The 14,440-nt window shown below is 36.3% G+C and overlaps 1 protein-coding gene across 1 annotated transcript; it reads right to left on the reverse strand.

Annotated features, from left to right (window-relative positions):
* LOC107631558 (protein REDUCED WALL ACETYLATION 3) lies at window positions 6,243-13,800 on the reverse strand. Its single transcript, XM_016335041.2, has 17 exons — window positions 13,541-13,800; window positions 13,388-13,441; window positions 12,664-12,755; window positions 11,736-11,873; window positions 11,589-11,645; window positions 11,425-11,497; window positions 10,510-10,668; window positions 9,928-10,077; window positions 9,583-9,838; window positions 9,086-9,201; window positions 8,910-8,996; window positions 8,715-8,803; window positions 8,492-8,554; window positions 8,290-8,346; window positions 7,441-7,537; window positions 7,157-7,315; window positions 6,243-6,926 (listed from the first exon to the last, which is right to left on the reverse strand). Exons 2-17 carry the CDS (start codon window positions 13,418-13,420, stop codon window positions 6,921-6,923), a joined length of 1,632 nt encoding a protein of 543 aa, XP_016190527.1. The 5' UTR covers window positions 13,421-13,441; window positions 13,541-13,800; the 3' UTR covers window positions 6,243-6,920.

Here is a 14,440-nt window from a genome sequence, read left to right on the forward strand (position 1 = left end):
CTCCTTGCCGTAGACCAACCTAAATGGAGTCTCGCTTGTAGTGGTTTGTATTGTAGTGTTATAGCTCCATAATATTTCTGGGATCAAATCCGCCCATTCTCCTTTCGCTTAAGTGAGCTTCTTTTTTATTGCCTGCAAGATTATTCGGTTAGCAGCTTCGGCCTGTCCATTTGTCTGTGGGTGCTCGACCGAGCTAAAATGATGTTGCATGTTAAAATTTTTCAAAAATGATGTGAGTTTACTATCTGTAAATTGTCTACCGTTATCCGATATTATCTCTCTGAAAATTCTAAACATACATATGATGTTTCTCCATATGAAAGTTTGTACCTTTTCAGCTGTTATTTTGGCTAATGGATGTGCCTCTATCCATTTTGAGAAGTAATCTATTGAAACTAAGAGAAATTTTACCTGTCTCGGTGCTCTTGGGAATGGGCCAAGGATGTCCAGCCCCCACCTATAGAAAGGCCAGCTTACCTCCATACTGTGTAACACCTCGGCTGGCTTCATTGAAATGGAAGTGTGCTTTTGACAGTTGTCACATGCCTTGACCTTTGCTATACAATCCCTTTTCATCATCGGCCAATAATGTCGCGTCCGGATGATCTTGGCTTTTAGTGCTTGCCCTCCTATATGGTTGCCGCACACGCCCTCATGGACTTCGGCCATAACTTCATCGGCTTCATATTTGCCAAGGCATTTTAGGAGCAGTTGTGAGAATTCTCTCCTGTATAAGTTGTTTGCCACAGTTGTGTAAAAGCTTGCTTTTTGCCTAAAGAGTTGGGGGTTCGCCTCATTCTTCGGAATGGTCCCTGCATTAATATACTCAAGGAAAGGCATTCTCCAGTCGTTTACCTGGGTGATACTCATTATGCACAATGATTCGATACTAGGTTTTTCTAGTGTGAGCTGTGTTAGTGTGGAAGTGTGTGCATTTGCTCTGGTGGCAGCTAGTTTAAATAGTATATCTGCCCTAGTGTTCTGTTCTCTATGCACGTGCATTATAATAAAGTTATCAAATTTCGAGATTAGATCCTTTGCTATGAGCCAATATTGCTCTAGTAGAGGATCTTTTACCTGAAATCTCCTTTAATTTGTTGAACCACCAACAGAGAATCACAAAAGACCGTTAGGCATCGTATACAGAAGCTGAGAGCGAGCTTTAGTCCTGCTATTAGTGCCGCATACTTGGCTTGATTGTTGCTTGCTATGAAATGGAATTGAAGTGACTGCTCGGAAACTACTGCCTCCCCTTCCCTAAGCACGATTCCGGCTCCGCTTCCATCACGGTTTGAGGCTCAATCTACCTGCAATTTCCAAACCTGTTCCTCGTGTTGCTCACTAGTTGTAAACTCGGATACAAAATTTGTGATCTTAAAGTCGGTCGTGATTCACATTGAATATCGAACTTGGAAAGCTCGATGGACCACTTAGTTAGTCGTCCTGCCAATTCTGGCTTTGTCAGTATTTGTCGCAGCGGTTGGTCCGTTCTGATTATTACTGTGTGGCTTTGGAAATAGTGCCTTAGCCTTTTTGCCATTGTTACCAATGACAAGGCCAACTGTTCTATTCTAGGATACCTTTTTTTCACTGGTTGCATGATTCTACTGACAAAGTATACCGGTTTCTGTACTTTTCCTATTTCAACAACGAGTACTGAATTTATAGAATAGTTAGAAACAGATAAATACAAATATAAAGGTTTACCGATCTCTGGCCTTTGTAATATTGGCAGGGAGGATAAGATAGCTTTCAACTTGGCAAATGAATTTTCGCACTCATCAGTCCAATCAAACTTCTTGGTATTTGAGATCGTCCTGAAGAAGTGGTATGATCGGTTTGCTAATGTGGGCAGGAATCGTGACAGTGTGGCCACCCTTCCTGTTAACTGTTGTACTTCTTTAATTGTTTTCGGACTTGTCATTTTAAGTATAGCCTCACATTTTTCTGGGTTTGCTTCAATTCCTCGTGAAGTCAACATAAATCCGAGGAACTTTCCTCCTTGTACCCCCAAAAGCGCATTTCTCTGGATTGAGTCTCATATTATATGCTCGGATTCGTCTGAAGATTTTTTCTAGGTCGTCACAGTGTGATCCTTGTGATGGAGTTTTGGCCACCATGTCATCTACGTAGATCTCCATGTTTCGACCTATTTGCTTGTGGAAGATCTTGTCTATTAGTCTTTGATATGTTGCACCTACATTCTTTAGGCCAAATTGCATTACCTTATAACAAAAATTTTCATGTTCCGTTATGAAAGCTGTTTTGCTTTGGTCTTCTGAATGCATAAGGATCTGGTTATAACCAGTGTAAACCCCGGTTAAATTAGTAGATAATTAGTCAATAAATTAATTTTTAATAAGGAAGATTAGAAATGTGAATATTATATTAAATTAGGATAGAGCTCATCGAAACGAGAATTTTGACACTGTTATCTTATGTTTGACAGTTACAGTTTTCTTAGCATGCAAGTTAACTCGTTCCTTGAGCGTTGCGCTTTTATCTCGCGATTTTTATTTTCCCTATCCTTCAAGGCTCCTAGCATATTATAACTCTTCTGCTATTATATGTACTTATTTTATTTTAGAGGTCGTAATACCACATCACCTCTGTTTTACGACTTAAGCGTAAAGCTTTGTGTGGTAGGGTGTTACAACCAGAGTAGGCATCCATGAAGCTTAAGCTTTTGAACCCGGAAGCATTGTCTACTAGTTTGTCAATACAAGGCAATGGGTAAGCATCTTTTGGACAGGCCTTGTTAAGATTTGTAAAGTCTACGCACATGCACCATTTACCTAAGTTCTTTCTTACCATTACCACATTTGAGAGCCATGTGGTAAAGCGGATTTCTTTGATGAAGCTGGCGTTGAGGAGCTTCTTAGTCTCTTCCAGAGTTGCTTTCACCTTTTCTGCTCCAAGGTTCCTTTTCTTTTGAGCAACAGATCGGATTGTTCTGTCGATAGCGAGTTTATGGCAGATGACGCTTGGGTTTATCCCTGGCATGTCTGCCGATGTCCAAGTAAACAAGTCGGCATTGTCCTGTAGCACCTTTATCAGCTTTGATCGCTCTTCTCCCTCAAGAGCTCGCCCAATGTACGTGAACTGGCCGGCCTTTGCGGTCAAAGGAACCCTCTGAAGGTCATCCACCGGTTGAGGTCTTTCCTGGAAATCTTCCCTGGGATCAAGTTCTGCTAGTGACAGTACCTCATTTGTGCTATGGATTGCTTTCACTTCTTGCCGAGGTTTTTTCTCTATGTTGGCCCCCTTTAGGCTTGCATTGTAGCACTGCCGAGCTTGTTAGCGATCTAAGTGTATTGTCGCTATCCTGCCATCCTGTACCTAAAACTTAACACATAGATGTAAAGTAGATACCACTGCTTTGAAGGTGTTCAAGGCAGGTCTTCTGAGGATAATATTGTAAGGACTGGGGCAGTCGACTATGAGGTATTGAATATCAATTGTCTTTGATAATGGAGTGTTTCCCATTGTCGTTCTTAACCATATGTAGCCCTTAATTGAGACCCGCTCTCTAGAGAACCCAACCAGTTCTCCAGATGAAGGTTGCATAGCCTTTTCAGTCAGTTTCATTTTTTGAAAAGTAGAATAGAATAGGACATCAGCCTACTACCTAGGTCGAGGAGGACCTTTCTTACAAAAAATTCTCCTGTTTGGATGGAAATCACTACAAGGTCGTCGAGGTTTGGTCCTGGCGAAGCTAGGTCGGCTTGACTGAAGGTTATCTTGGGTTCTGCTGCATCCTCTTTTGTCGGGGATATTGTTTCTTCGATTGCCAGCATTGCTCGGTAACTTCGTTTTCATGCCGCGTTTGTCTCACCTCCCCCAGCAAATTCTCCGGATATGCAGTTTATAACCCCCTTGGAGGGCTAGGGTTGGCCCATTTACTGTTGTTTTTTTCCTCCGAGGTTCGTGGGCGCTCTTCTCAGTCCCGGTTGTTTTTCCTACTTCTTCGCCCTTCGACATACTTGTCCAGGAGGTCTTGTCTGGCTAATCTCTCCAACAAGTCCTTAGCTATCATGCATTCATCCGTTGTGTGTCCATACTTCTGGTAGAACGCACAGTGTTTGCCTTTGTCTACAAATCGCTGATCTTGGTAACTCCCTGCTCGAGCAGGGGGCTTTATTATTTTGGCGTTGAGGATCTCCTTGATTATATTCTCCCTCTTCGTATTGAATTTGGTGTAAGTATCAAATTTTGGTGTGAGCCTGAAGGGCTTCTTTGGCTCCTTGTTGCTTGTCGGCTTGTGAGCCTTCTCTTCTTCTTCTTTTCTGGGTGGGTGTTTATCTGTTTTTCGAGCTTCATGAAGCTCTTCTATCTCCATTTGACCTGCGGCCCTTTCTCGGAATTCTTCTAGAGTTCTCGGTTTGGTTACTGTGATCATCTCTTGGAACTTTCCAGGTCTGAGGCCACTTTTAAGGGCGTGTAGGTGGACTGCTGGGTCTAAGTCCGGAATCTCCATAGTTGCCTCGACAAACCGGGTCATGTATTCTTTTAGGCTTTCGTGCTGCCCCTGTCTGATTGTGCTTAGGTAGTTTGATCCATGCACATATATCCTTGACACAGCAAAGTAATCGATGAAGGACCTCGCCAATTACTCAAAAGAAGAAATCGAACCTACAGACAGCTTAGAAAACTAGAGTAATGCAACACCATCGAGATAAGTAGGAAAAGCTCGGCAAAGTATAGGTTCATTAGGTCCGTTAAAAAATATCATTGATTGGAACTTTTTAATATGGGCACGAGGATCACCGAACCCCTTATATGGCTCAAGGGCAGTAGGGAGCACAAAATTTTTCGGCATCTGAAAATTTGTGATTTCTTTTGAGAAAGGGTTGTCCAAAGTCAGCTTCTCTTTTGGTGGGGTGAGATTCTGGGGGTCTGCATTGCCTTGAGTCGAGATCTTGGAGTTTCCCTCGCCATACTTCCCCGTATTGTAGGCGGACGACAATTCAGCTATTCTCCGAACTTCCACCTGAAGTTCGGCAATTTGAGCTAGGAGTTCCGCTTGTGTGGGTTGTTGGACTCCATTGTAAGTCATCTTTGGGAATTAGGGATCCTGACAAAGAAAAAATGCAAAACTCTACAAAGAAGGTTAAATTCAGTGGGGTCTTTAGATTTCGGGCCCACGGTAGGCGCCAAATGTTCCGTCCGTATGCTGCCAAGGTATGATAACTCCTTCTACTGATGTTCTACTCGGGTGGAGGAGCTATACGTCGGCTTAGATGAAACACCACGGCGGGAACACCTGCAAAAAGCACTCCGACGCTCAAGTTAAAATATAGCTTAAGAGAAACAATAATGAAAAGATTAGAGTAACTTGTGTGACCTGTCTCTTCCGAGCTTACTACTTCGGTTTATATAGGTACTTAACAAAGTGGTTCTTGTTGATTTTATCCGAGATTCCTGCCTTGACTGAAGTTTGTTATGGTAATGGTTGTGGCTTATCTTTGACTGACGTTGTTGTTTGTTAAGTTTATCCGACCTTATCGTCTTTTCCGAGCTTATCGCTTTTTTGGCCGAGGTATAGAGAATGTATCACTAGTCATAACTGATTTTGTTATGTTAGACTAATTTAATTGAATTTAGTTAACAAAAAAACTTAGATGTGTAGCATTACTTTAATTTATTATATCACCTCTTAAATAGTTACATGGCCAACAATTATGGATCCTATATCACTTCTTAAATAGTTTGGTCAAATATAAAATAACTAATAATGAAAAAAATTACCTTAATTTGAATAATTAATTTATTCAAATACAGAGTCACGTAAATCGTCACAGTTTGTTAACTAATTGCAAAAACTAAATTATTTAACATCTTTAATAGTTAAAAACTGACATTTATTATATCACCTCTTAAATAGTTACATGGCCAACAATTATGGACCCTATATCACTTCTTAAATAGTTTGGTCAAATATAAAATAACTAATGAAAAAAATTACCTTAATTTGAATAATTAATTTATTCAAATACAGAGTCACGTAAATCGTCACAGTTTGTTAACTAATTGCAAAAAATAAATTATTATTTAACATCTTTAATAGTTAAAAACTGACATTTTCGAATGTTAAGAGATTGTCATTCAAGAAAATAGTTAAAGACCGGAATGGCTTCTACTCAAGAAAATTAGTTCTACTGTGATTATTTAGAAAGTAACATGTCAATAATAATTAAAAGCATTTTTTATTCCGTAGGTAATCATGATGACGACTATTTTTCTTTCCATCAATAATTAACTGAGAAGTCTGACCACCTCTTCCCACATTCTTTTTTACTTTCCCTGTCTCAAATTCAAAAATCACCAAGAGGACACACTTTTGCTACTGCAAGTCTGCAAGGAACTTAGCATTCATGCTAAAGTAGAAAGAACATTCCCCACAATGAAATGGTAACACTAAACACTACACTTGCATTTATGGCTGTTGAAAGAAATAGCTATTATTACAAGGGTATGACGACGCGTTTCTGCTCAAGATTGTCAAAATGAATATACATATTTCTCCTTATCCTTCACAGATGTAAAAAAGGCAAAAAATGACAACAAAAATTTGAAAAGATAATGAATCTTGAATTTCCTCACAGCCATGACAGAGAACTCGTAAGCTACCCTATTTTTTTTGTCTCCTTTTTATGTGTGAGCACAAACGAATTTATAGAAAATTGGTTCAAATTTCTTCAGGATTAGTCCCTCTCTTCCTCTGCCAACTTCAAATGCAAACCACCACCGTTCATATCTCTGTTGTGACTGAGGATATTAATTGACAACTACAGGACACACTGCTCCAAAAATTATGAGATTCCACATTTCCCTGTATCCTTATTTTAACTCACTAGTGTCCTTTCAGCACAGCAAATCCAACGGGAACTTTCTATGTAAAGTCTTTGGGGTCTTGAATTTCAAGCCTATCAACATCAAAGAAATTACAATTATTATAAATAAACACATTTTAAAAAATAAGAAGGCATCTTAGTTTTGGAGATATCATTTATATACTCCTCTTTCTTTTAATTTTTATCTTTTTCCCCCTTTTGCAGGGCAATTTTCCATGTAATAGCAATTAGTAACAAAATTATGTAATTATCCTTCATCAAGATTCTCCATAAACCCTTTTATGTAGCAAATAGAAGCTTACCGTGGAATGCGGAATCTGAAGTAGAACAACTGCAATGAAGTACAAAGAAAAGGAAATTGCAATCCCGGAGATACAATTATGCAGCAGTCGTCGATTGTCTTTGGTAGGTATGAAGACGGACTTGAGTGTATTTGTTAATTCAAAAAGTCGATGTGATATCTACAAAACCAGGTCAAGTGAATACAAAAGGCACAACTTATTAACATGGCTCTTATGAGAATTGAAGATGAATGGTAAAAAACATAAAAACAAAAAGCAAAAAGGTAAAGAGGAAGGCTACTTACGAAGACGTATATAGCTGTAGTAAGCATGAAGTTGAGCATAGGATACTCTGGGATGAGACACAGAAGCCACTTTGGCTGTCCATTTGGCATGTTAGATCTGTAGGCAACAAGGAAACAGTCAGTATCTTAATACTTACTAGCTAACAGTTCTTTCACCAGCTTTCTCGCATTATGATTAAATAGTGTATTGATAGGTACTCGCTATTCCACTTTTTATAAATTTTATAAATTAAACATGTACAATGATAACAAGTATGAGATTTTTCAAAAAGATAAGTACCTTGTAATCTAATTAAGAAGTTTTGGATTCAGATAATAACATTTTTTATGGATTACATATGAAAAATATTTTATGAAAGAGGGTTATGTACCAAACCTCTCTTGTACTGTAGATATGAAGAAGATTTACTGCTTACTTGGTGTCATTATTTTTCAAAGAAAGAAAAAAAAAATCCTTTTTAAATTAAAGAAACCAATTTAAATTTTTTGGGATATCTGGATAAATATTTTTCATACAGGCAGAATGCTAGAAAAGGCAAAAGGAAAAAAATTAAATTCTACACGACCAAAAATTTATTTATTTTCATAACAAATATGCTTGAGAATAAAAAATCTTTTATTTATATGATGTCCAAACATATTTGCATTTTCAAAAAACTTCGAAGACAATATCATTTTAGTAAAGTTTATGTGAAGACTCGTATTCTATCACACTAAAGTGAAACATGGAGGCCAGGATGATCAACAAAAGGAAACAGAAGACACACTAATCATGGAACAACAACTAAGATCCACACAAAATGATGCCAAATGAAGAGTGAAAAAACAAGTTGACCAATATGCACGAACCTCAACCAAATGTGAAATTGGGAAATGTAAGTCTCAAGAGTAATCTTCCCAAGCCACCTGATAAACACAAAATATAGAAAAATACGAAAATAAAAGATAGAAAAAAGCATAAGTACCGCTAAATTAAAAGGGGAGGTATGGGAGGAAGGGAGAGATAACCAAACAAAATGGAACTTCAATAACAAAGGTAAGGAACACATACGCAAATAGGGTCAGAGAGACATTCCGAAGCTGCTGAGTGAAATTCCTCAAGCAAATGTAAACACTGTAAAATATTTTAGTTAAAATCACAAGGATCAATGGAATAACCTAAAAAAAAAATGTCACCCGATATTATTATAGGATTAGTCTCCTTAATAATGAAAAGGAAACAATGGAATCTGAAAGAACGACAAAATGGCAAAAGGAAAATAGATAATACTGACGTAATTGGTATCCATGAAGTGTAGGGGTGCATCTTGTTATAATTGACCTTGTCCAGCTTGTAAATGTATTCATACCACAAGTACCCAGCCTAGAAAGGAATGGTGAGAGTGAGATATTCTTTCTTACTATTTTTGGTCTAGAACTGAGATAATTGAAGTGAAATATGAAAAGAGATGTAGACATGTATAACTCACAAATAATGAAATTGAAACAATGCTTGTTTTAATTGTTAATCTCCTCCTGGTTTCACACTCCTCCAATTTTTCCATCCATTTCTCAACCTGAGACAGTAAATTATTTCAAATTTAAATAGTTGGATATCATCAAATATAATTCCCAGACCCATCAAATAAACCAGCATATGGATTACATTTGGATGAAAGTAGGCATAAATCATTCCAATTATCCAGATGTAGCGATCAAGCCCAGATCTGAAATGCCACTCGTGCATTCGAGGGAGATCAGGCTTTGCAGGATCAGTATAACCTGTGACACATAAAGATTTCTATTATGTACTTACAGTGTAAACATGCAAGCTTATATTCTTGGATTAACAAATCAGCTTGAACCATGCAAATACACTACATGTAAAACCATGCACTTTAGACAGAGTATCTACAATATAACTATGATTTTTGTTTCCCTTCATAATATGATCACAATTGATGAGAAAATCATACCATTCAATTTACAAGTTAGCAGATCAAAACAAAGATCAAAAGAAAAACGAAGATTAAAAAACTAGTTCAGGACTTTAACCAGCAGGAAGATCAAGTAACTTAACCTTAAGAAAAATTGCAACAGAACAAACACAACAAAGGTCAAACTAATAATAATATAAATGTCCAAGTTAAATATCTTACTAACCCAAAAAGAATGCAAATGGACTCCAGAGTATGTCAAAGAATCCAGGGATTTCCCAAATCAAGATCACCACAAGAAAGCATGCAAGAATTTTTGCAGCCATCACTGAGCTGTTTTCGTTATACTTGCTATATATACCCAATGCTCCATACACCATCAAAGTGAAAAGCGTGTGCATGGGACATATATAATAGAGCATGTAGTCATTGTTAAGCACAATACAACAGAAGGCCACAAAAAAATTAAGCCGCCACATCATCTGCAAGAAGTTTAATGAGTTAATAATATTGTTTTATGAACAAAGAGTAGCAAGTTAAGGATACAGAATAGACACCACATATATATCACCTGAGCAAAGCGAGCAAGGCTGAAATCTTTTCTAACATAATAATATGAGAAGTTTCCAAATCCAGTCATCCAAACATATGCAGCAATAAAAACACGTATTGCATTGTATATCTCCGTCGCGGCAAAATAATGATACATTAGAAAGAGGACCTGAACAAATGGAATATGATCACAGCCACAGTTAAAAATTAGACACTGCAGGAAGATATTCACTGAATTATGGAATAATTGAAGAAATACACATATGGACTATGTTGAGCTAAATCCAATTTAAGTTTCATCTCTTAAAGTCTTATACATCTAGACTACATTTTTGTGATAATCAGATTTCAGTTTCATCATGAGAATAACCAATGGCTTTAATTTCCATTCTCCTGTTGTTAACCTTTTAAAAAAATATAATTCATGACAAGGCCTCAAAGCATCTATGACCGAGTGGCGTAAAATTTCATTCTAGCTACCCAGTTCTATATAAAGTTCAGTACAAGCTAAGGTGAGCCTATTCAATGCCCACACTCCACGCTATGATATGTACTATAATTAATGTACTAAAATATGTAAGGCATCCAAATTGAAACCTACCTGCATCCATCCTTTCCATTCCTCTGTTTGATGTCGGTTAAGATAAAGTATGCTTCTTCCAGAAAATGCTGATGAGTCATTATGTTTCTTTAAAGAGGTCATGGCTGACACTATAATCAGAAGAATGTACAAGAAGATGAAAAGATCCCGACTATAATTCTGTCAAACAAATAGAAAAGGAAAATCTAGTTAAAAAAGAAGCTATTACAAAATGGCAATAATTTAAGTCATATAATGATTTAAATACAAAGTACATGACAGCTTATTTAAACATATATTTTGATCCCTTAGCTCCAGTGCATTTTTGTATTCCCTTCTCAAGTCAAACCTGTGATACAACATATATCTAACCAAAAGCTTGATCCCCAATAAAATAAATAAATGAACTAAAATAGTTGCACACTGGAGCTTTGGCTATGAATATTGTAATCTATGATTCCAAGTGTAAAACCCTACAAGGTGAAACATATTGCAAGATATGTCTTCCCAAGCATTGATTGAACAACAAATTATTACTGACCAGAAAAAAGAAATAAATAAACAAAACAACAGCAAAATCGTTGCACAAAAGTGTACTGGGCTATGAAATCATGCATTATGAACTAAGCTAAGTATAGAAACTAAGAGTAAAAATTATAAACAAGGTGAAATGTATAAGAAATAGCCTCCTTTCATTTACTTTGTTCTTCATACAGTTAGTTTATAGGCTTTCAGATACAAATATCAAAAGGGGTACTCATATAACTCACATGTAGATAATTCACAAATTAATTTTATATGTTTTATAAATAAAAGAGCATTAATAGCATTAGCAATTTAGCACCAAAAAGAGTTTGTATAAACCCAACTGATATACTATATACTGATATTGCAGTCACGAAACAAGTGGAAAAGTAATAAGTGGTATAGAAATACCTTTGTAGACTCTCCAAGTAAGTTGGTTCGATCACAAATGTAGAAATAAAACAGGATCAGCCCAAACTCAGCCCTAATAATTGTTGTAAATAAGTTTTAAGAACTCAGAAGATTCAAGAGCATAACATAAAATGTTTTGAGTCATTTAAAGAATGATGACCTACAGTGCCCTTAAAGTTGCTCGATTTTCTAGCAAGAACGAATCATCCATGGTCAAAAACCTAGACAGGACAAGTAAGAAGGTAAGGATATTGAAGAATAAGTGTGAGAAACTGAAGACAACCTCATGAATATATAATGTAGAAAATGACCTGATCAGATTTGATTTGACAGATGATCCATAGAATTTTGCTGATGATGATCGTGTAAGCCCTGCTTCAAGCAAAATGGCTCGATCATCTTCCTTAATGCTTTCCTTCCCCAACTCATCAAGATTAGTGTCTGAATGACTGCAATCCTCAAAGACAAATTACTAAGCATCAGATATTTTTCTAAGAGATTTTTTTTATGCTTTTCAGATCTCAAAATCTTAGAGGGAGAGGTTAAAACCATCAAATACAAGTCAGTAAAAAAGAGTATTATATCCAGTTTACATGTTTCAACAAGATATACTTGTTTCAATCAGGCAACAAAAATTTTCAAATGGATCCAAGATGGAAACATAATCCATATCAGTCTCTTCTTGTGTCTAACTTTACTTGCATTTTTCTGATTTCAAATTCTTTAATAACTTTTAGCGGTTTTAAGAGAACTATACATCTAGTTTCATGCTGGCATGAAACCCATAAAATTGGATTTGTTATCTCTGCAAACATTATTCGGGTTTGTAATGTTCAACTCGTAAACTTGATAATGAAGTTTAAGTGCTGTTACTACATTTCTGGATGCATAATGATCCCTGAATACCTAGCAATCTAGCACAATGCTTATGTAAGAGATTTTTCCTCTACTAATCAATATATCTCATTATTTTCCAGATCTAGATTATCATCAACTGCCTCTACAAGACGTCCCTGCATATTAACAAAGTTATCACCTACAGAAAGATTGATCTGTATGTCTAGAGTTTTTTAAGAACATATTTTCATCACAAATCTATCCAATCACAGAAGATACATACAATTAATAGAAATGTGGAAACTCATCCTTGATATATATTCCACCACTTCAAAATCCAATATGATTTAATCTGTTGAAAGGTCAACAATTTCCCACGACTATAACAGTGCAACAACTTACACTTTAGGAGGAGGTGACACTTTCTTGTACTCTAAGTACTCTGAATATATCCATGTAACAAAAACTGGAATAATACCGAGCAAGAAAGACACCTGGGGTCAAAATAAGCAAAATTCCATAAGAAAATTGACTATTTCATATCAAATAGTATCATGATAATAGTATGGAAAGAAGGTAAAGAAACCATGATGGTGTAATCTAACAGAATTAATTCATTAAGCATAGATGCATTATTCAATGAGCATAAAAAAAGTTTCAAATTTAGATTTCTCCAAATTTAACCCAACTTCACTATGCTCAATTTCAAGTACACAGTTAAAGAACTCCACTCGAATTTGAAATATATCAAATTATGCTGTCATTCAGGTCCAACTCCAAAATTGTTTTTCCCCCAAACATACATATATTCATCCAAATGGTTTTTAGCTGCTGAACTAACATGACTCTGTATCTACCAACTTAAAAATCTCATTCGTTACTCTTACTCAATGTTCCAGATTGAATGAGAGTTATGACCTATATTATAGTCCAATCCGACATCAAACACTTCCCTTCCAGAAACTCAACCAATCATTAACAGTTAGATTCAAACAACATTACACCAAAGCAGATCACCGACAATTAACCTCTGTTTCGGAAATTTCACAACCGAATCGAAGTAATCAGAGAGAAAAATTATCAATCAGAAAAATCAAATCTCACAGAGACACACACACACACACACCTGCCCCGGCGTGATTGGCCCCGAAACAACCATGTTGGATGAACCTGCTCCAATCTGCAGAAACGAAAGGGAAATCAGCGAAGAAGCAAGCACATTGGAATGGAAGAATCGAAATCTGAGAGCGTATACCGAAAGGCAAAGAGATCGAAGCACCTGATATTGGTAAGGGGAAGGTGTCAGAGAATGATCATAAATAGCTTTGAGAGTGAGAGGAAGAAAGAGAAACCCTAGAGATCTGAAACGAGGAGTTTGCTTCAAGAATAGAGAAAATGTCAGAGGGGATGTCTCTCTCTCAAGTGGTTGAATACTTGAAGAAGCCTCTTCTCTTCTCTTCTTCTCCTTCTATTCCTTTTTTTCTTTCTTTTCTGTCTCTTTTCTTTTATTAGATCATTTCTTCTTGTGTGTTTTGTGTTTTATTTGTGTGTGTGCAACTGTTCTTTTCCTTTTACTAAATTACTAATCAGCATTAATGTTTGTTGCCACTTTGCTTTCTTACTTTCTTTCCTTGCCTCTTTTATTTCTTAAAACTAATCACATGATTTTGGTCATTTTTTAACTAACACTAAATAAATTAAATACGTATTCCCAATCCAACCACTGAAAGTTTGGTATGGCTTCATGTGATGATTAGTTTTTAGATTAATTAATTAATTAATAATTAATTGGAAGCATGATTGGATTGGATGTCTTGTTTATTGGATCAAATCTTCCTTAAAACTTGGTAAGTTTTTTCTTCAACACGTCTTCGTCATAAAATATGGTGAATTTATATGATCATAGACTTATGTCTGTGCTTCAATTGGAAATTTGGAATATTACAGCCGTACCAACTAGTAGACAAGGGTGAAATACTAAAGAATGGACACTGATGCAGCCGTTAAATAATGTGTCTCGCTATGGTTCATAATCCATAATTTATTATCGATTCGTATTAATTGCTTTGTATAATTTTAAATGCAAAATTAAACAATTTATTTCGGTCCACGCTGTTTTTTGTAAATACTAAATACCCTGCATCCTGTCCATTTCTTTTCAATTCCTTTCAGTGGTTGT

Source organism: Arachis ipaensis, chromosome B03, assembly GCF_000816755.2.
Source record: "Arachis ipaensis cultivar K30076 chromosome B03, Araip1.1, whole genome shotgun sequence".
Lineage (NCBI taxonomy): Eukaryota > Viridiplantae > Streptophyta > Magnoliopsida > Fabales > Fabaceae > Arachis > Arachis ipaensis.